Genomic DNA, 23,102 nt, shown 5'->3' on the forward strand with positions numbered 1-23,102 from the left:
AATATCTCTTTTTATTAAACTTACTTGATTCCTTATTCCAGAATCCGAAATTTAGGTTCATTCGAGTTAAAATCCCAGCGAGGAAGTCACTAATTTCTCTCGTTTTTAGTTCCGAAAATGCTACCTGGCGCCGGACTAAAACCTGGTAGAAGGTAATTCGTCACAATCTCGATTTAGCGACTGGGTCACTTCCATCCCAATCACGATTTGAGTGGTGGAAAATGCAAGGAATGTTTGTCTTCTCCGCTGCATGGCATCGTGAATAAAAGATAGCCCCTCGCATATAAGCATTTTGTACCGCGCCACGCGCATGAGGAAAAACTCATGCTTGTGATTGGACATACTTTCCGATGTCATCATTTTCACTCGGCATAGTGGCGTTTAAGTGAGACTCGTACGGTTTTGTTTTCGTTGAATGACGCTCATGAGTGACACTAAATCGTGAAAATTATCGCTTGTTTTCTTTGAAACGGGGAGGGGAGAAAAACTGAATCGTTCCTGTTTCATGGAATAATGACACAATGAAATCTTTCAAAGATGCTGTTAATATCAGAAGCAATCTTAGGCGCTTAGATTATATAAATAGCTGAGTTCATAAACGTAGTGCAAAAACCAAAACACGACGAATTCGAGCCATCTGTAAAGGCATTGTGTACTAGTAAGTATATTATTACTCGTAATATTGCAGTTTTGTTGAATACTGTTCCTTTCACATTCCAGAAAGTATTTCCTTTGCAAATGTTATATTATTCCCATGTTAATGTCCATGTCATTTCTAATGTTCTGTTACCATAGATGAAAGAAAAAAAATGCATTCAGTATTGTCACTGAATTTGCATTTTTCTGACAAACTGCATTTTTCTGTCAAACACTATTACAAAAGATTTTATACAATAAAAACGGGCAATATTCATAAAGTAATATTATTCAATTTAAAATGCGTACTCTATTTCTTTGTTCCAAATCTATATTAGTGCAACTTCAAAAATAAATTTTACTTTTTCAGACTGATTATAAATATTGTGCACTATTGTGACTCAACGTCGTTTTAGCTATTTTAGAAAGTCTCATGCTTTCGGAGATTGTATCTGCAGAGAATGGACATATAATGAACATAAAATAATGAATTCATAAACACAACAACTTTAATATGAAGGGTTTTTAAGTTATGCATTTATTAAAACATTAAAAAATTAATAAAACATTTAAACGTTTTAAATTAAGCATTTATTAAACATTTAATAAAAAATTCTGCATTTAATACACATTAAAGGAGTAGGCACAAGGAAGAATAATACTTTTTCTCTCTAGGAAAACAAAAACTGCTACATTTTTTATGTGTTGTAAGAAGTATAATTTCAAGCAACAAAAATACAACACACATAATTATCTTTTCGGTACTGCTATCAAAATATAAACAAATGGTATTGAGGTGTACCTTCGAGCATAAGCAAAGTGAAGGCGTTCCTAAGCGTATGTGATCGGAAGCCATATCCAATCACGAGAAAGGATTTTTCCCTATGTGTGTGGCGCGGTACAGAATGCTTATATGCTAGCGCCTCGGGTCTGGAACTTGGAAGTTCCAGATTTCTCATACTCGAAAGAAATTTGCTCATTTTTCACGTCTACTCCGAATGAGTACCTAATTGATCTACAGTAAGGTTTCGAAACAGAGTTGGCATTGATTCTCTCAGGGTCGATAAAACTTTTAAAGGAAATGAAAGGTGGGCAAACCGGCTCTATAGTGGGATGAGATCAGAACCGTTTCGCTTGCTGAACTGTATCGGTTCATTTTATGACTCATCGCGCACTAACCACATGATGAATTGAGGTCGAGACCTGTGTCGCTGCTTTGAATGTGCCAAACAACTATCCTCATTCGTGGTTGTGGATTTTGTGCGATCAATTCCAGATCTTCTTGAAATGGATCCAGTGTCCTGAAACTATTTCTACAAACTGCAGAAGACACTGGGCGTTACATTGAACTCTATAGTCACCTGTGCTTGGGATTTGCCTGCTTATAATCTGCCGACAATTCTCCATCTTATTCCGTCATCGTTCCTACTCATTTTACGTGATGGCTTATGCAATTTACCCAACTCTTGCAAGAGACACGGCCAGCGTCGTGAAGGAGTACGAGCATCTCCGCAGATACGTGCATGTATACGCTTACGTATTCACTACGAATATTTGCGTAATATTTTTAAACATTTACAACGAATTTCTGAATAAATTTATAAATTGAACAATTTCTTTGAATTTTCTTGCGGAGATATATTTCTGAATAAGTACTATGAATACAACTCACGTAATCGTTGTATTCACAGTACTTTTTCCCGTCCAGTTCAATCCAGGCTAGAGCTGAAACTATTATGTAGATGGTATTCATTTTATACAGTATGCAAGATAAATAGTTCTTGTATGCTTAGAATTATGAGAAATTTCATCGCTTGGAAGAAAGTATTTGTCATAGCATACCATAATAAGCGAAGTAAGTCTAAATACCAGTACAAGAAATATTTTCTATTCTATTGATACTCACAAAAATTCACTGAGCGAAGTTTGTAATAGAGTCTACAATGTATTTAAATTAGTCCATTTAAATTAATCTATTTCCTAAAATGGAATCTTATGCTTTATATTATCTTATAGCGTCTCTAACATAAACTAACGAGAAACTAGAAGACTCTGTGAAGAATTATTCTTAAGTCTAAATACGAAGAAATCCAAAAAAGTGTGTAAAGAACCCTTTTTAACTCAATATACATTTCACAGATGACACTGACTCATGCTTACAGAAGCCAACACTTTTGACTTAACTCCAAAACTAACGAATAACGTAAAATAAAATAGATTTAAATTAGGCTAATGACCTTCCACGGGTTACCTAAAGAGCAGGCAGGCTCTGACTCGTAAAATTCGGCGTAAACAAGCTTAATGGCTAGAATCGCTCAACGCCACTGAATTCTAATAGCTAGTAAAAAAAAATAGGAAGTGCCTTTCAGACAGGCAGAACACACTCTCTAAAATCACCTTCCAAAACCTTCTCTTAAATACTAACTTCCTTCTACCTCAGTTTTGAATACACTTGAGCCAACACATTAACATTCCTGCAAGAAAGCGTGGGTTGAAAAACGAGAATAAAAGGATAGTTGTTTTAAAATAAAACTAACTGTTCGATAAATGAAATGAATCCTCACAATCTTAATAGCAAAATTAAATACATATAGAAAAGTTAAGCCTATTTAGATTTACTAGGCTTAAAGAGGGATAAACTACTTGAATAACTGAAGTTTGGATAATCCGACATCTATTGCACTACCTTTAGGTTTTTTGAAAGCAGGTTTGCATGTTTAAACAGAAACAGAAATGGCAAGGAAACAAAAAATCTGAAAGCTTTCAGGTTTTATATTACGCCCAAAAAAGCGTTTTTTTAACGTTTTTTGTATTACCTTTATTAATTAAATTCACACTTGAACCATAAAATTCAGTTCAACAGCAATATCGCAAAATAATTTTAAAATGAGCCTCTCTTTAGAATTTCCGATACACAGTCTCGCGCGCTGGAGATAAAAAGTCCCCCCCTCCCGTAGAGTGTTGCCATAGCTCTTTCTGAAATCGTTGAGTTTGTTAATCAAAAATACATTAAAATTTTACAAAATATCAAATAGGTAATAAAACAAATTCCAAATTCCAAATTTGGGCTTGCAGATGCGCATATTCGGGTGGAAACGTACGTTATTCAAAATTGGATGCTTTTAGGTATCGATGTTTTATCACAATGCGAGAAATATAGGTGCATTTATGCAGATTCTTCATTATTTTATTTCTTTAATACAGTGCTCTAATATTTATTGGCAACAATTTGAAAAGTGAGCCGATAGTTATAGTGAACCAACGCAAAATTCCAAAATGAAATTAATAGTTCTTCTGGGCAAATTACCCCTTTGGACTAAAGAAAAGATTTACGTAATTTTAAAACAAGCAAAAACAACATAAATGGATTATTTCAATACACAGTTTAAAATTAGTTTAAAACTACGTGTAACCAGTACATATTTATCTACTTACCTGGCAGCAATCAGTATCCATACATAAAATTAAATTTCTATCAAATCAGAGGCCTTGATACTCGAGTATTGTATGCAGGTCTGAATTTCATGGACATGATCAAGATAGGAATCCCTTTCTAACAATATTTTATCAGGAGTCCTTGGCACGTATGTAGTGCTGGCGCGATAAAGGCAAATTCTCGAGTGCCTAATTTTCTTATCTACAAACTTAGTATGCATTGAAATGATAAATAAAGTAGAAAATATACGTCTCTTATAAAGACAGGATTTTCTAAGTTCTTTCTATCCAACTAGTTATGTCATGATGCAAACCGACTGAAATCGTTCTATAAAACCTTTTAACTAATATCAAATACACTCATGTCCATAAATTAAGGATAATGCAAAATCAGGCAAAGGAAGAGTTAGAAGCAAAACAAATTTGACTTATTTGTAAAGCTTATTTATTAAACAAAAGGTAAAGAGCAAAAAAAGATGCTATATGTTTGATATTATTAAAAAAAAACAGCGATTTTTTCTCCCTGGAGCAAATTACAAAAAAAAAAAAAAAAAAACCCTATTTACAAAAAAACCAATATTACATGGTTGGTATGATTGTTAACACATTGTATGTCTCCCAGACGATGCAATACAGTCCGTACAACGCCTAGGCATGCTGAGTATCAAATTATCAATCTGATCTTGGGGGATATTACACCACTCAAAAAGCAATGCTCTCCGAAGTTCCGGTAGACATGTAGGAGGAGGTTGACGGGCTGCAACTCGTCGGCCAAGCATGTCCCACACGTGCTCTACTGGATTCAAGTCCGGTGAGAATGCTGGCCAGTCCATACGGATGATATCCTCCGATTGAAGGCATTCGCTTACGATGTTTGCACGGTGAGCACGGGCGTTGTCATCCATAAACACAAATTGTGTGCCCCGAAACAAACTTACATGTTGTTCCAGAATGACGTCCCGATAGATTAGGCTTGTCATGGTTCCAATTTGAACTTGTAGGTCAGTTCTGGAACCCAGAATAATTTCACCCCAAACGAGCACTCCTGCACCACCGTAACGGTGTCGTTCAATGATGTTTTTTGGTGGTAACGGGTACCTGGAGCTCTCCATATGAAAGTCCGGCGAGAATCAGACTGCAAGCTAAACCTGGACTCGTCGGAAAACATCACACAAGCCCACTGTTGCGGTGTCCACAATGCATGCTCTCTACTCCAGGCTAACCGCAGGCGACAGTGAGTTGCAATAAGTGGAACGCATCTTACAGGTCTACGAGCATATAGACCAATCTGCCCTAAGCGTCTGTACACGGTCTGCCTTGAAATTGCCGTACCAGTGGCTGGAGAGGGCTGATAAGACAGGTCTGAAGCTGTCTCCGCCTGTTTCTTTTGGCAGTAACTGCCAAATACCGGTCCTCATTCGGCGTCGTAACTCTGGGACGACCCGTTCTGTAACGTCTACTCACATTACCATCATCTTGGAATCGTTGTCAAAGCCTGGAGATGACACTCTGAGCAATTCCAAGTTCGTCTGATACTTCCAGTTGGGTACGCCCGCATTGCAGACGGCCGATAATTCTACCACGTAAAAAATCATCCAAATGCGTCCTTTGTGTCATAACTATTCGGTTATTGCACTGAAATGCTTATAAAGCGCCTTCGAACAATTTTACTTCTTTGCTTGTATTCCTTATATATCACTCTCTTACACTCTCGTCATTGTGACGTACCATCGGTGTCATCTGGTTACTTCCTAAAATTTGCATATGATTCTTGAAGATGTGTGTAGTGATTTTACAGGTGATATATTTATTTTAGAGTTCGATTTCCCAGTAACTCCGAATTATCCTTAATTTATGGACATGAGTGTATTTTAGCTTAATAATGAACATCTGTAAATATTGAGAAAATGTATAATGAAACTTCTATGGGAATTTAATGGCAAGTATATGCGAAAATTTTCAGCTTTCTCTAAATTAAAACATCCTGCCACTGGAGTACATTGATATTTTAATTGCGAACGTCCTCCAAATTTTACCATCTCTGAAAGTGACTAGAATTTATAGAACAGAAATAAGCACGTTTGGCAGTAGTGGGTCTTAGAAAACGTTCATTATGTACATAATAATAATATATCAATAAATAAATAAGCTGAAGTGCATAAGTAAATAAATATGTATCAATTATTCATAAAGCATGGTATTGGAATTCGTTTTCCTTATTACTTCCTTGTACTAAGTAAAGGAAATTGTAATCGCGAAAAATTTCGGGTATTATATTTCAACAAAAATATCCATTTGGGTCGCTTTCAAATCCATCTGCATAATTTGATGCATGACATCTGTACGTACGGACAAAATAAGGGACGTTTTCTTCCAAAATGGATTTAAAATTTTCTTACGTTTTAACCTTCGTAATTTCAAACATCCTCTTAATTTTAGCTTAATTCCTCTATTTTCTAACCGTATATAATAATAATAATAATAATAATAATAATAATAATAATAATATTCCATAGTCAAAAATACACTTAAAATTCTAACTGTATGTTCTTTTCATTTTTAATGGCGACGGTGTCTTATTTGAAAGTACGTGGAATTAAATCCACCGCCCCGTAGTCAAGTTGTTTTTCCCGCCTTTTCTACACGTACAGTTATAGAATGTTCTGGAGATATTTAAAGCGAACTGGAATGGCTGACGTCATTTCTTGGAAGCTCCGCCTTTCCAGAGACTATAAAAGGACTCGAAAAGGAATATCGGGATCTTTTCTTTAATGTAACAATGCAGTAAACTTGTAAGGTCCCTCACTTGAAATTCTAAGTTAATGTTGGAAGTGAGGAACCTAAGAACTGATAAGCGAATAATCGCTAGAGTTCGAAGACAGGAAACAACAAGAGAGAAGGGTAAATAACCCTTTATTATTTCTATAAGATTTAACAAAACTCCGCCTGGGAGGAAACAAATAAAGTCCGCACTTTGGACTTGAACTTAAAAGACTAAGAATTAAACTAAAACTAAGATTAACTAACTAAGTATAGCCAAAGCTATCAAGGTTCAATGAGAGTTGGCCCCTTAGCTTATTTTACTACGAAGCTTAGCAAGGGCCTGAGTACGGCCGAGCGTAAAACAGCTTTGAGAGAGAGAGAGCGGTCCAAAAAGGCAGACGCACGTAGTTCAGAAACTCTGTTTCTCTCTCTGTCTGTCTCAATAAGCTCTGTCTGTCTCAGTCATGCTATTTCCATGACAGAAGCGTGTGGGGGGGGAAATTGGCTCCCCCGACCACTACGTGTTCAACTGTAGCCTCACGACGAGCCATCACCTACCATATCCCACTACGGATATAGTACCTTACAAGAGGTTCATCATCAAACACGCACCTGCGATAAGAAATATATGTAAAATTATACAGCAGCTGAGCGCTCTAGGGCAGGATGTCTGCCAACCATCATAGGAATAATAACATACACAGCGCAATAATTCTATGTCTCTATTGTAACTTAGCAGGTGTTATGTCTAAAATTGTAAATATGTAAGTGTATAAGTAACTGTGTAATGTAAGTAATGTAAGTAATAGTGTAATGTAAGTAATTTAATCAATGAGTGTAATACGTCATACTATGTGTACTTTTAACATAACGTAATCGGTAATGTAGTCATTAGCGCGTGCCCCATGTGTATTATTTTAAGTAACGCATATATGATTATAAGGCAAAGTATGTGTGCCTATCTTGTTATATATCATAATGTCATTTAAGAAGTAATAGCAATAATGTAAACTATAAGTAATCCAGTTATAAAGTAACTTAGCAAGTTCGCAATACCATTAGCTTAACGTAGTATACAGTCAGGTTATAACTCTAATAAGTGTAGATTAATGTCATGCATTATGTATGTGTAGTCTAATGTCATGTGAAGTGTAAGTATGTATGTACTAATTCATGCAAGTATTATGTATAAGTTTAATGTCATGTCATATCATGTATGTAATGTTATGTTTCATGTATGCATTATGGCCTATGAACACCCAGGTCAACCATTAACATAAGAATCTGTACAGAACCAATGTCAAACTGGAATAGCCCTTGTATGGCCATGTAAACTTTTTCATGAAGGCTCAGTAACTCCCGGTGCGCCCTTGTGGGACCCCAGGGAGTTCTTGTATCTATATAGGGGAGGACGTGGGACATATCCCTATTTACCTCCGTTAAACACCAGGCGTCCCCGTCCTCCGTCACCTGTCACCTGTCTCAGTAAGTAACTTCGGGGCTTAAATACCGCTCCTTCTCATTAAATATTCAGCAAATTCCAAAACTACGTTCTGGCCGGAAGTAGTAAGTTGAAGTTAAGAATTTGACAGGAAAGGAACTTTAACTTAAAATTTAACTGTTAATAAAATTAACATAATCCTTACAAACTTCACACAAAAAGTTATTAGTAGTTCTTTTTTATTTACTCCGGATATCTGATTTTTGTAACTGCTATTTCTCCTGAATAATAATAAATGGATCCTGTTTTTTAAACTTATCGTCTGATACTTTGAGCTTCGACTACATCTATGATTCTTCACCAATCTATTTACTCCAGACAAAAGCTGGTACATCACACACACACATATATATATATAAGCTTTATTTAATTTTAACTTGTTTCGTACATTTTAAACCTCCGTAATTTCTAAAAAATCTCTAATTTTGAACTTGTTTATAACATTTTCCCACCAGACACATCAACATTTTTTAATTTTAAATGTAATTTTTATACGTTTTTTACGCTTATTTTTCTTTCTACTTTCCAACATACTCTAAATTTTAACTTCTTTTTTTTATCATTTTCGATTTCAGTAACGCTTTTGATTTTACTAAGTTTACTATTTCAGCTAAATTTACGCATTTAAATTTTTTAAACATACAGATAGTTTGCCATTAAGCATTTCAATTTACAACCGTTAACTTATTATTCGTATTCGATTCGTTGAATGGCCCTTATTTAGTGTATATTGTATAGTACTATTTTACTTTACCAGTTTTATAATTTATCATTCTGTAGTAGTCTTAACTAATTCTACTATTTTACTATATTATTAACTACATCCGAATTTTCATATCTTAGAATTTCCTGCATATTCATGTATTTCTCTATATTTTTTACATCATTTACATTTCAATGCATGTTTTTAAACTCTTCACGATTACCAATGTTCAGTTTTGAACCTCGATTTATACAAAGCTAACTTGATAGATTCCGCATTTTTTGAATGAAATCTCAACTTTCATCCATAATTTTAGAACCATATTCACTCTTTTATGTACTCATACAGAAATCCGGCAACAAACAGCTGCAGACTAACTGGCAGAAGCTTTTCTTATGATAGACAGATTGTAGAAATAAAGAGAATGGAGGAAAATGTTAAGTTCAATTCCACGTATTTATCAGTAACACATCTAATACCTTGTTTTCAAATATGAAATACCTTCTCTTTAGCCACAGTGCCATCAATCAATAAAACTGCATCAAGACACAGCAAGCAGCCACACGTCAAAACACACTGCTAATTTCCTAAAAAAAAAAAAAAAAAAAAAAAAAGAACAAGAAATGGATATCAAGGCCGTACTCTTCATTCACATCTCAACTACAGTCTATCTATTATAAGAAAAACTCTCTCCAGTTAGTCTGCAACTGTCTGTTGCCCTAAGAACGAAACTTGGCCCATTTTCCATAGGGGTATCTTGAAGACGAATGATAGATCTTTTCCCCTTAGCCAACAGTTGCCAAAAATAATATAACAATAAAGTAATCCTTGGTGCGGCCCTACTTGAAATAGACTAACCTTGTTGCTATACCGACCGCGGACACTGTGGCGGAAGCTGTTCTTTACGTTGACAAAGAGTAAATATTCTGATCGATTTTTCCCGCTTTTGAACTTTTAAAAAGCGAATTGTCCAAGCGTCGACCTTCAACTTTCTTGGACTTTTGAAAGCTGTTTTAGAGAATTGAATAAAATACCTCTTCCGATACTACAAAAGCCTCTATTGTTTTTGAAATTATGTTGTAGAAAGATAGTGAAGAATAAAGGTTATAACATTTAAAGCACAAACATTTTAGGTAAAATATTTGTGTATATACAAGGAAATTCGCATAAAAAATGTGCGAAAAGCCTCTGTACCAATTTTCACTTCACATTTTCTACCAGATAATTGTTCATTTACACATTCTTCTTTATAAAATAACATCTTTATTCTTTGCAGCGAAAGCGCACGATTTTACTTTTTATACCTTTCTTAAATAAATTTCGAATTTAATTAATTTTATTCTTTTTTCTTGCATTTTTTTAAATATACACTCACAAAGATGAAACTTCTTTCCAATAATCATGTGTGTTACTCTCGGAAACTTTACAACTACTGTCTAGAACAGTGATGGCGAACCTGCGACACGCGTGCCACAATCGGCACGCAGAGCCTCATCAGCCGGCACGTGACTAAAATATTCCATCCTTAATCAATAATCTCAAAAAATGATACTATGTAATTTAAATAACTGTTTTAGTCTCTTATTGAACGTTTTACTTACTTATCGCAAAATGCCACTGCCATAGTAAAGCTAGATACAAGATTTTCATATATCGCCATAGAAATTATACACATATTTATTGATCCAGTTTATGACGTTTCAATTGTTTGGGCCAAACATATTATTTGTTACATGGCAAAAAGAATACGCCAAATTTGAAGCAGTTAATGTTTGCTAAACGAATTCAAATTTATTGCAGACTGCCGGTGAGTTTTGATACTTTCATTGTTAAATGGATTCCATTTTCAAATCTAAACATTTTGAGGTTACTTATGAATAATTCTAATTTAATATCTTGAATGGAGTGGCAAGCTTCCATTCCATTTTGGGGACGCGGCCCCAAAAAGTTTCGCCACCAGTGGTCTAGAATCATAATTTGAGGAAAATAATCTGTAGTGATTTTTACCAAACATCCCGTATGTTGCCCAAACCATGAAAATATAATAAAAATGTTATTTATAATATTGCCATTTACTTTTGTTAGATGTTCTATCAAATTATTTTCTCGAACTTTTTAATTTTAATAACAGAATAATTTTATTATTATTATTAAATTTAATTATTTAAAAACTTCCTAGAATGTATTCTTGTTCATATATATAAGCAATATATTTTATGTCACTGGAAAATCGGTTTTGTTACAATATAAATTAAAATTAAGTAAGAACTCAACTAAAACTTTGATCTAATTGATCAAAAGATTTTATTTTTCAGAGCAAATATTACGACAATTGTTACACTGAAGAGAGTTAGAGAAAAGTGCGTCACAGTTACAGTTTCATAAATTACAGACGCAAGGATCTATGCTCATATATATATATATATATTTTTTTTCAGACACTGAGATGAAGAGTCGATAACTAATGAATTTGCTTGTCCTTTCTAGATTATGGCACAAGGATGGAGGGCTATTGTTTCTTCTCCAGTATATCACTAGATTCAAAGTCAGATTCTATCAGCTTTATTCGATATATCAGGCGCTTCGAGGTGAACCAACTGCTTGTGTTATCGAACTTGAAGATATCTGAAAATGAATGTAAAAAGAAGCATAAATATTGATTGATAACATAGTATTCTAGTTAAATTTTGCATTAAACTAATTTCCTATTTTGCACAAAGGCAGAAAGGAAGGACATTATTTAGATATTATTGATATCCCTTAGAATCAAATTTGTGACAAATTTATTTTAATTAAAATAAAAAAGAAATAAATGGATATTATATTGCTATTATTTGCAATTATTGTTTAGTATAATTTTTTAACGAGAAAATTACTCGTAATCAGTTGCCGACGAAATAAAACAAAAACTGAAAAGTTTAATTAACTAACAAGAAATAATATTTTCGGGGGGTTATGAAATTGCGGCAAAGTCTACAGGACTATCTGCCTAAGGGAAGGGATGCCTTCGTGTAGAACGTTCTAAGGAAAACTAGTTCATATACGGGTTGCACATGGAGAAATCCACGAAAACACCCATGCAGCCAGCCCATTTGCGGGTTTCGAACCTCGGCCCGAACTGCCAGTGTTCAGCGACTTTTACCGCTTGGCCTCTGATTGGCCAAGAGAGCATAAAAAGAACCATGGTGAAAAACATATGTTTATGAATAATATGGGAACATGAAGTTTTTTAAGTTTTTGGGATATCAAATTCTGTACATTAGCAAAAAGGAAAGAAAAAGATAAAAGACATGTATGAATAAGAAAGAAGGAAAAATCCTAACATAAAGCGGTACGGCCTAGGAGCGATTTTGAAAATTATCGCCAACACCAAACTGACCCGTTTATTGCTCATCATAATGTCTACAAAAGTCGCCAAATCCCGTATGTACCTATACTATGATTAAACCGGATGAAATAGTACAAATATTTGTAAAGAACAAACTAGTGTTCTATGCGTAGAGTATTGAAATTACTTCTTTTGACACCCGTTTCCCGGGCTTTCCTAATGGCTTTTATGAGCCGTACTAGAGGGCTACGGTCAAAGCGAAATTTATAATTTCTGCGTACATAGGTAAAGTAAATATATAAAAACATTTTAATATGAATGAAATCAGTTCGTTGGTAACAACCAATTCGCAATTTATTTTTTGTTGCGAAACCCTGAAACAAAATCTTCTGACGCAAACAAAATCTTTTTCCAGAAACAAAATCTTCTTCTGGCACGAGCATGACGTCATGGTTTAAATTTATGTAATATGAAAACTTCCAGAAAGGATTAAACATGATTTAATTCGCAATAATAAATGAAGGCGTTATCTTTGTTGTTGCGAAGCTAAGTTTCTCTAGATTGGCAACAAATCCACTAATCTTCTGTTTCAAATGTAAACATCAATGGCCGCCATTAAAAAAAGGCTTAGACAACTTTAAAATTGTTGATAATTCTAAAAATGTTGCATACAGGTTTACTAAAGGCATAAAAACCTTAACCGGAAGATAAAAACAACATAATACAATCATTTTTAAAGCAAAAAATGTACAATTTACAAACATATAAGAGTAAAGAAACTGAGACCACTGAGCTGGGTAACAGAGTGGATATACATATAGACATATTTATATACGTTTGGTGATGCCGATTGCAACCAAAATACGAGGTGTACATCTGCATGTTATAGGAGTTCTATATACAATATTTCAACGTTCTGAGGCTACTCGTTTTTGAGTTACACGAGGTACATACGTACGTACAGACAACACGAAAAATTCTCTTCAGAATTCATTTAAGCAGTTTTATAATTTGTTTGGAGGAAAAGTGTCTTTTATTCTGTCCTTACGTACAGATGTCACGGAAAAGCATCATTAAATTGCATTCGATAGCGATCAAAATGGATATTTTCGTTGAAATATGCTACCTTAAAATTTTCGGGATTACAATACTTCCATTTTACTTCGTAGAAGGAAGTAATAAGATTATATAGAACTGTAATGATCTTTTAAGCAGAAATGTATAACTTACAGACACTGGACCATGGAGCCTTGAATTTATAATCGACTGGAGATATATGGCACTGCATTTGAAGTTCTGGGCTACTTAACTGGACCTCACATTGTTCATCTTTTGCGATTAGATTTTCGTTGCTTAAAGAAAGATCACAGATCCTAAAAGAGGAGAGGAAACATTTTTTAAAATCATTCTGACATCCGATTTCATTAAATACAATTAGCATAGAATTTTAAAATTTCGGTAGCATAGAATTTTAAAAGGAAAATTTATGTCTTAACAGCTTCTGTTGATAACTCTCTGAACGCAGGAACAAAATTCATAAAAACGGAAAAATTAATTCAAGTGAAATCATAAATGAAATTATAAATTTGAAACGAAATCATAAACTCAGGAAGAAATATCGGTTTCCTCTATAATGTACCACAAAATTAAATGCCGCTTTGATAATGTTCCTCGCATATATTTAGAATAAATAAGGATCCTCCAGTCAGAGGGCTGATCTAATGTAGAAGATATCGTGAATAACTTTCACGATCTATAACCTACCTCCTACATGTCTTGTAAATTACGGTAATGGTAAATTAGATAAGTATCGTAAATTAGGCAAGTAAATAAGGATTAAGTACAGTAATCGTAAATTAGGCAATTAGGATTAAGTAAATTAATCGTAAATTAGGTAAGTCGGGTAAATTAGTTAAAGTAATCGTAAGTTAGGCACGTCGGGTAAATTATTTAAAGTAATCGTAAATTAGGTAATGTAATAGTAAACTAGGTAAGTCGCGTAAATTAATTGAAGTAAAGTAATCGTAAATTAAGTAAGTCGCGTAAATTAGTGTAATGATTCTCTCAATTTTTAAAGTATCATACTTTATTATAAAACTGCAACAGTATGCTAGCAATTAAAAAATGTTAATTATACAATATCTTAGTTAATATTAAAATAACCTACGCATAATTTAATTTATATTTTTCATTATATTTCAACATCTAAAGTGTTTTTATTAACGGTGTTTAGCTGAGTTTTTATCAACCTCTAAAACGTTTTTGCTATAGTATATTGAAACTATAGCTCAGTCTTTTTCAAAAATGTTCTGCGGTTTTATAATTTGAAGATGCGTAGAGAACAAACATAAAGCAACGAAAAAAAAATATTTTTTAAACTCTCTCAAATAATAATGTAGTATGTCATCTTTTTCTACCGACAGATGGCGTTGCACGCCATTGGATGAAACTATACAAACAAAAACGCCTTAATGAAAACGTAAAAAGATGTGAAGGATGTTACATGGATGAAAAAACTTCTTTTTCTAGTTTTCTTCATTGTGAGGGTTTTCTCGTGAATATTCATGTTCCTGTCGTCCATTTTCATAGTGTGTTGAAAGCCGTTGATATTTTCATTAAGTGTCCAAGTTATAATGCAAGTTGGACTAGTGCATTAATAATAATATTAATAATTAATCCAGGAATGAAATCTATATTAGTAGAGTATGGTAAGCTTAGCTTAGGATGGATAACAATAAAGGGTGAAAAGCATTTAAATTATTTTAATAATGAAGAAAGTGTAATATAGAAGTTTTCGTAAATTTCACAGAATATTTTGCGTAACAAAAGGAAATCATTCCGGCTACATAAATAACCAAGAGCTTAGGCAAAGAATATCTTTTGCAAATTTCGCAATAGGCTAATTTCTTATAACGTTCCTTTCTCCTTTGTTCGTAGCTGCGGTGATATAAAATGGGTAAGACTGAAACATATTTTCTCTATCCTTTTAACGTGTGCTTCCGCCATGTCATTGGAAGGGCATCCCGTTGGCAATGTATAGGTCCAGAGTTCGAATTCGGTGAAGCTTTCGCTGGTTTCTCATATTTTCTGTCCCAAAAATGCCCAGTAATTCTTCAGAGGCACCCAAATAAAGCTGTAATGGGTGATAATTTATCAGCATCAAAATGTGACGATCGAGTCACCATTTAAGGGGGGGAATGTAAGGTATTTTCTCCCTCCTTACCGGGTGCTTTCATGATATGATTAGACGCTAGTCATCGAGAGGTCCGGAATTCAGTGAGTCTGTAGAGTCATTAGGTTAATTGGAAGCAGAAAAGATGAAAAATATGCAACGGCCTTCGCCGGGAATCGAACCACAGACCTCTGGAATACCGGCCCAGCGTGCTACCGTTACACCATGAAGGCACGCTAGGGAACTGGGAGAAATACCTTATAAGTTTACCGTTGGTTTCTCATCTTTTCTGTTCCAAAAATACTCAATGATTCTGCAGGGGCGCCAAAATAAAATTGTGGCTTATGGTAATTCATAATCACAAGGATTTGACGGTTGAGTCACTATTTAAGTGGAAGAGGATACAAGGTATTTTCTACCTCCATGGCGTGTGCCTTTGTGGTGTTATTGGAAGTTTGCCCGGCTAGCATCGGAGGTCTGGAGTCTGAATACCGGTAAGGGCATTGCTGATTTTCCCTATTCCCTGCTTCGAAAAATCTAATGACTCTAAAAAGTAATCTGGAAGATATTTCATGCTCCATTCCATTATATAAGGAAAACCACTGTTTCTGTGATTACTTCAGCTTAAAATTTAACTTTTTTGCTTCCTTTTTTAACAGCAATCTCAATCGTTATTTCATCAATAATCCTATCAGTAATAGCACCATGCATAACTGTAGCAAAAAACATAGATGCCCAGTTGGCTATTTGCAGCCTCTTTTAACTGATTCAGTTTCATTTAAAACTAAATTTCATATCGACTTTTTATACATTACTAGCTTGTGAAAATGAAAAATGATTTATGCTAATTTTAGCTAAACTTTGAATATTAGCTCTCATATTAAACTCCGAACAAGAGATTCAATTTGCAGACTAGATCTTATTCTGTGTCATTCAATTACTGAGTAATGAACTAACAAAATTATGCGTTAAGGAAAATATAAAAGTATTTCATTTCGGAATCAATTTGAAATCTAAAGCAAACAAAAAACGAATTGCATGTTATTTTATAAATTAGTAGGAAAATATTACTCTGGATTCTGTCCAACTTTCCTATACATAATTTTAAAGAAAATGTTCCCTTCTTCAGTTCGGAATTCTATGCTGATTATTGATCCAGGCTTCGGAACTACGACTGGGTAATTGAAGTAGGATCTCGCTCCGATTACTACGCTCAATGCACTTGGGTCTGAGAGTGAAAGAGTAACATGATTACTCAAATAATAATCCTCTGGAATCTGGCCGCCAAAACGTAACTGCAAAAGAATATGTAGTTATATAATCCGAAAAGCAAATAAATGTTACACTGCACATATTTATTACGATTTTACACATACAAATTAAAACTGGAAATGGGTTACCTTTCATTTAAAATGGATAAATGTAACTTGTGGATTTACTGCTTCTGCAATAACTGTTTTATAAAGCATGACGCACAATATTTTTACATTTATTGCTTATATATCACAATATGTATTAGGCTGGTGGAGTCTTGCATGTAATTTTTATTGTGTTTAATATTTATAGTCACTGAGAAAAGTACTTTCGTATTTATTTTACGGCCTTGAAATCGACTGCTGAAATCTCTGATTTAAATAAGTACAAGAATAAAAACTCATTTCACAAAAAGATTATTAGTCGAGAAATAATAATCAAATAATATCAAGAAAATGTGAATGTGATTCCATAGTTACCTGAAATGAGAGGAAAAATTTTACTTAAAATGGTGGAAGAATAATAAATTTTAAAAAAAAACAGTTTGAATGAAGTAACAAAGGCAATTCTAATGCATACTGAACGATTATGTTCAGATAAATCGTGATGAAAATCAACAAAAGTTTTACTCTAATGAGTACTAAAATTATATCCTATTTGCCAAGCCTTGTTGTTGAGAGAAAGAACAGTTATAAATTTCGTCTTCATTTTTAGATTTGAGTGATTTTTAAGTTTTGGTGAAAATTATTTGTTATTTGAAGTTTCAATAAAAAATTAAAGTAATCTGGAAAATAAAACAAACTTCTCAGGTTAGAAATCAAATGAAAATATCGAGATCTTTGAAATGTAGTAAACTGAAATAATGAATAAATTCATAATATTTTCGAAACGTTAGGAATTGCATACTGCAGAAAAAAATAAAAATTGAATCTAACAAAAGAAATCAAAGGCAAAATAAAGTGTTTACGTTTTTCGTGACATCTCATCAGGAGATAGGTGCTACAAGAAATGTAACTGGACAACCATAATTCTGAACAACTGAATGAACAATTTCATAAATTTCATAAAGGTAAAGTAAATTCATTTAAATAAACAAATGTATATATATATATATGATGTAATAAAACTGTTCCATTAGATGTAAAAAAACTGCGTTATTAATTTAGAAGTCAAACAACAAAAATCAACGTTATATTTTCAAATTTTCATAGGACTAGTTTCGATGGTTTTACCGAGCCATCATCCTCAGCTGCAAAAGCGCAAATGAACAGGTAAGATATAATGATTAGATAAGATAAGATAAGAAAGCTTGGACAGGAGATAAGCTACTGACGCCGTCTCTTGATGAAACCAGAACTAAAACATAATTTCTTTAAAGGCAAAGATGGATTTTAAGTATTAGTTATAAGAAATCAAATAAATAATATATGATTATAAAATTACTTCATTGGTAGATAGTTTTAACAATGAAATTACAGAAAATTGGAGTCCGTTTCTAGTAGATCTAAGATAAATATAATGTTTAAATTGTTACGATTATACATTGTCACGGTTTTGAAGCCCTTAGCAGACAAAGTTTTAGCATTACTTGATCAGTTTTTCACAAAGGAAACAAAACTTGTCTACAGATTATATAAAAGTGACAAGTTACATGAAGCCAAGCGCTCTTGTATAGATGTTTCCCTCATAGATCCAATTGCAGGACATCGCTTCCTATGTAAGGATTATGTTAATTCTTTAACGGTTAAATTTTAAGTTAAAGTTCCTTTCCTGTCAAATTCTTAACTTCAACTTACTACTTCCGGCCAGAAAGTAGTTTTACAATCACGTCTGAATACATAATGAGGAAAAGCGGTATTTAACCGCGAAGTTCTTTGGTCTTAGCGAGAGAGAATCAGAGTTTCTGATTTACGCGCTTCTGCCTTTTGGCCACTCTCTCTCTCTCTCTCTCTCTCTCTCAAAGCTGTTATTACGCTCGGCCGTACTCAGGCCCTTGATAAGCTCTGTAGTCGAAAACGTTAAGGGGCCAACTCGATTTGAACTTGACAGCTTCGGCTATATCTCTTTAGTTAATCTTAGTTTTAGTTTAATTCGTAGTCTCTTAAGTTCAAGCCCAAGTGTCGGCTTTGATTGTACACTCCAAGACGGAGTTTTGTTAAATCTAATTGGAATAATAAAGGGTTAGTTACCCTTCCATCTTGCTGCTTCTTGTCACACGAACTTAAGCGATTATTCGCTAACTAGTTCTTAAGATTCGTCACTTAGTAACAGTAACTGAGAATTACACTAGTGAGAATCTTACACCTTCTTGTTGCTATATTTTTTTAGAACCATAAAATTCTTTTTCGAATTCCTTGAGTTCCTTTTTCATTATTACATTTTTGCAACAATTCATATGTTTCTTCTTCAGAACCAGCTGCAGGTATAAGAGAAATAGGCAGCCATCTAGGTTGCTTATTTTCGCAAGCCACTAACTCAGTTATTCTCACAAAGCATAACTAATTGAATAAATATTTCGTGTTTAATTATGTATTTGTTTTACTTCTAAATGATCACCTAAGGTTTGATTTTCTAAAAGCAGCTTTCTCTTTCCGGCACGAAGACAGATATTTTTCCAACAAAGCCTCCCCCCTCTTATCAATGGCGAGCCATCAGCCGATTTCAGCTTGTCCACTACCAATGCCAGAATTGGTGGTCACTTTATCATGCAGGCACCGAATAGGTTTCCTCCTACAGTTACAACCTTACTTACTTACTTACCCCCAGCTGTTACGCCTGTTATATGACTATCAGCATTTGTACTCAGTTGGTGGAGCATTATATCATCGCTATTACAGTTACAACCATGCCTTTTCCGGGATCCGAGCCAAGGGCCTTTTGTTATCTCAGTAGGCTCCCCTAACCACTATACCGTCTGGGCGCCATTTTACGAACAAAGTAATACTTACAAATTCAATGCACATTGGGTTTCCTTTGGAGTCCCTTCTCTTTCCACCAAGAAATTCCGGTAACACATCTTCGTCAACATATTTCAGAAGAATTTCTGGCGTAGCTTCTGCGAGAAATCAAATTACGTTTGAACAACTGATATTTAAGAATTTCAGTTATTGCATAAGATTTAGTCATATACAAGAAAACTCGAAAATAAAGTGATCTCATTACACTTTAATGAAAAGCATGCATATTATAAAAATATGCATATAAACCAAAAATAAAAAATGTAAATAAAAGAAACGTTGGGAACTTATAATTGCAAGCTGTACGAGAAAAGCATTCTGCATTACTAATTGATCTACACTTCTGAAAAAGAGCTTTTCTGTATTGCATCCCCACACATCTGCCATCTTATGTTAATAATTCTTCATTGCTACTCGCAGGAAAGTTAACAGAGTATAAAAGTCTTTTCAATTAATTGCACATTTAAAGTAAATTATATCTTTAATTAACTTATATGAAGCCTTTAAGATTTAAATTCTGTTTGCTGCAAAACAAATATGCATATTTGGTTAAAAATGTAACATTTCAAATAAAGTGAATTTATTTTTTTTTTTATGTTTAAATTATTATTACACAGTTTGTAACACTGAAACACAGTATAATTGGAGCAAATCACCATATAAGCATAAAAAGTAAAATATTTCATTTTCAGATCAAAAATTAAGTCCAATTGCATCAATGCATACAGTATTTAAATGAGAAAACAAATATTCATTGCAGTAACATCTCCAGTTATCCGCACTTCAAGAAAGAAATAATGTAACTGTTATCTGTTAGTTCTCAAAGGTTGGCAGACGAATCATTTTCACAACTGACTGCAGCTTTAGTGATTTTCTTGCTGCAAATAATAACAATAATGCAGGAAAAAAAATTCAGACCCGTTAAGTGTATGATAAAAATCACAATGAATGAAGTGATTTCAGTGCAATAAAACTCTAAAGCTAAAATTATATGTTGAAAGATTCTAGCTAAAAATTACGACTACGCGTGTGTGGAGGGAGAAGGTATTTATGTTTGCAGAATTATTCCGAAAGATTTTGAGGCAAAACTATGAAAGCATTTACAAATAATGTATACTAATAAATTACACTCGTGTTCAAAAAGTATCAACAAAAGTGATAAAAAGATACTAATACAAGAAAGGAAATTAAAACATACAATTTATACACCAGGTAGAGATTCTAACACCAAATTCAAATGGGCAAGCAAAATTAGCATAGAACGCAAACCCGCAGTCATATCACAACGCTTTTAAAAGGTGCATGGCTGACGTATGCGTCACTTCGCAAGCTGCGGTAGTTCCATGTTATTTAAGATAACCAAAGTGGAAAGCATAAGCCGAAGACACCATTTGCAACGGTTAAATGCGCTGGAGAGCTGTCGAGATGTTGCAAGCTGATGCAAGAAATCCCACTGTTGCGAGATGCGAGAGAGCTTAGTGTGCAACGTAGTGTCATTAATAAACTTGATGGAATCGTTACCAAAGGGATCAAACCCGTATAGAAGACTTGGCACTAAAAGCCGGAGAATTACTACATCGGCAGGCGATCGCTTCTTGTTGCCATGCGAAAGATGCTATAGATCAAGTACAGCAAGACAGCTGGCGTCGCATCTCTTTGCTGCTGTAGGACAGCACATATCCCGACAGACTGCGTTGCTTCAACTGCATGAAGAACTGCATTGAACGCGCAACAACTTGTGGTTTGTATTCCGTTTACCCCATCCCATGAAAGAACGCTGTTTAATTGGACCCGTGAACATCGCAGTTGGACACCAGAGCAGTGAAGCCACAGATGAGTCTCGATTTAACATCCAGATCGATTCGGGCAATGATATGACGAGATCCATGCACACGCTACTGGGTGCCTAATATTGTCGAAAGGCATGATTGCAGAGGAGAATGCTAACTTGTATGGACTGGGACAACAACGAACAGCCACACCGACGTCTACTTAATTCCTGGTGGTTCCGTCACTGCTGTCAGATATCGCGACGAAATTCTACATCCTCATGTGCGACGTTATAACTACAATGAGTATCGACGCGATTTTTGTGGACGATAACGTCCGTCTGCATACAGCTCGAGTGATGTGGAGAGTGAAACCACATCTGTCGTATCCTGCTAGATCACCGGGCCTACAAGTGGGATATGTTAGGACGATAGACAGCAGGTGGCAGTGTGCCTCCAGTCAACCTCCACGAGCTCCGACATGTATTACTACAGGAATGGGGACTACTGTTACAATAAGCGATCAATTCCCTATTGCTAGCTTGCGTCGCAGTTGTCAAGAATGCAATGCTGCTAGAGGGTATCATACCTGTTGTTAGCGTGATGTTTCTTTTGCCCATTTTTCCGATCCATTTGGTTGTTCTCTATGTGACGGTCGTAATACATATGTTGAGTCTTTGCTTTATTGTTTGCAATGTAATCTACTCAGGCCATATGAAACTATCGAATCAGTTTCAAGTATATTTGTTAAATAGGGCTTGTTCTATTCCGTGTTTTGCCTTTGTTGCTTATTTTTTATCAGGACTGCAATTATAAAATATAATGCACGCATTTGTGATGGAGTAAATCCATGCCTAGGATTTTACGGATTACGGAACGCAGTTTTAAATTTACGCATTATCATAATTGCTTCCACTTAATTTTTCCAACGCTAGAATTTCATTCAGACGTGGTCCAGCATTCATTCACTAACCATGAATACTTGCTGGCATTAGCTCAGGCCAGAAGTTAACAAAAATTGTAAAGGATTTCCAACGATTGAAAATGAAATCAAAGAAGTAATACAAATTACAAAAGCAACTAGCAGGATTTTCAGGTATGGAAAGAAAAAGAAGTCAAAGTATCAAAGCAGAAATGACAATCGAGAAATGAGGAACGAAGAATTAGATGATCGTTTAACATCAGCCCACAAATTTAAACGAATTATTAAAAAAAGGCATAGGAGATGTCTGATTTTTTGTGATGTTATGTCACATACTGTCCCAAACAAAAATCACTGGCTTTAAAAAAAAGAAATCATTGTATCACGTACTTATTAAGCAGTAACACAAATTTTCAATTATTGTTTGTTTCGTTTTTTTTCTTTTTAATTTTAATAATAGGTTTGTTTAAATTATACATACTTTCTTAATCTGAATTATGACTAACACATTTTTCGCGATGGTGATAAGAAAAGCTTATGAAAACAAGTTTTCAGTTACATTAAAATTTTTTGTTTGTTTCTTTAAACCACAGAGCATATAGTGCTGCTTTATACTTGAGATTATTAAGAAATGAAAATTATCTCTAAATTTGTAAAGTCCA

The 23,102-nt window shown here is 34.2% G+C and overlaps 2 protein-coding genes across 3 annotated transcripts in view; both read right to left on the minus strand.

The window, feature by feature from the left end:
- Positions 1 to 4,186, minus strand: part of LOC118186942 (SEC14-like protein 2) — a 68,110-nt gene extending 63,924 nt beyond the window's left edge. The window contains exon 1 of one of the 2 annotated variants that reach the window (XM_035357121.2): positions 4,072 to 4,186. Coding sequence is in view for 1 of the 2 variants with exons in the window: in XM_035357120.2 (XP_035213011.1) it covers positions 4,072 to 4,092 (21 nt within the window). In the remaining variant the exon portion in view is untranslated. The remainder of the gene's footprint in view (positions 1 to 4,071) is intronic. The other variant, XM_035357120.2, reaches the window with a different exon arrangement.
- A 7,137-nt stretch (positions 4,187 to 11,323) lies between these two features.
- The window catches only part of LOC118186941 (SEC14-like protein 2), a 46,995-nt gene continuing 35,216 nt past the window's right edge, over positions 11,324 to 23,102 (minus strand). Inside the window, exons 11-14 of the mRNA XM_035357119.2 lie at positions 19,741 to 19,847; positions 16,610 to 16,833; positions 13,597 to 13,739; positions 11,324 to 11,663 (exon numbers count right to left, since the gene is read on the minus strand). Coding sequence (XP_035213010.1) covers positions 11,548 to 11,663; positions 13,597 to 13,739; positions 16,610 to 16,833; positions 19,741 to 19,847 — 590 coding nt within the window. The 3' untranslated portion in view covers positions 11,324 to 11,547. The remainder of the gene's footprint in view (positions 11,664 to 13,596; positions 13,740 to 16,609; positions 16,834 to 19,740; positions 19,848 to 23,102) is intronic.

The sequence above is a fragment of the Stegodyphus dumicola genome, chromosome 4 (genome assembly GCF_044657685.1).
Source record: "Stegodyphus dumicola isolate Sdum_Otavi_A_Nest chromosome 4, ASM4465768v1".
Taxonomy (NCBI): domain Eukaryota; kingdom Metazoa; phylum Arthropoda; class Arachnida; order Araneae; family Eresidae; genus Stegodyphus; species Stegodyphus dumicola.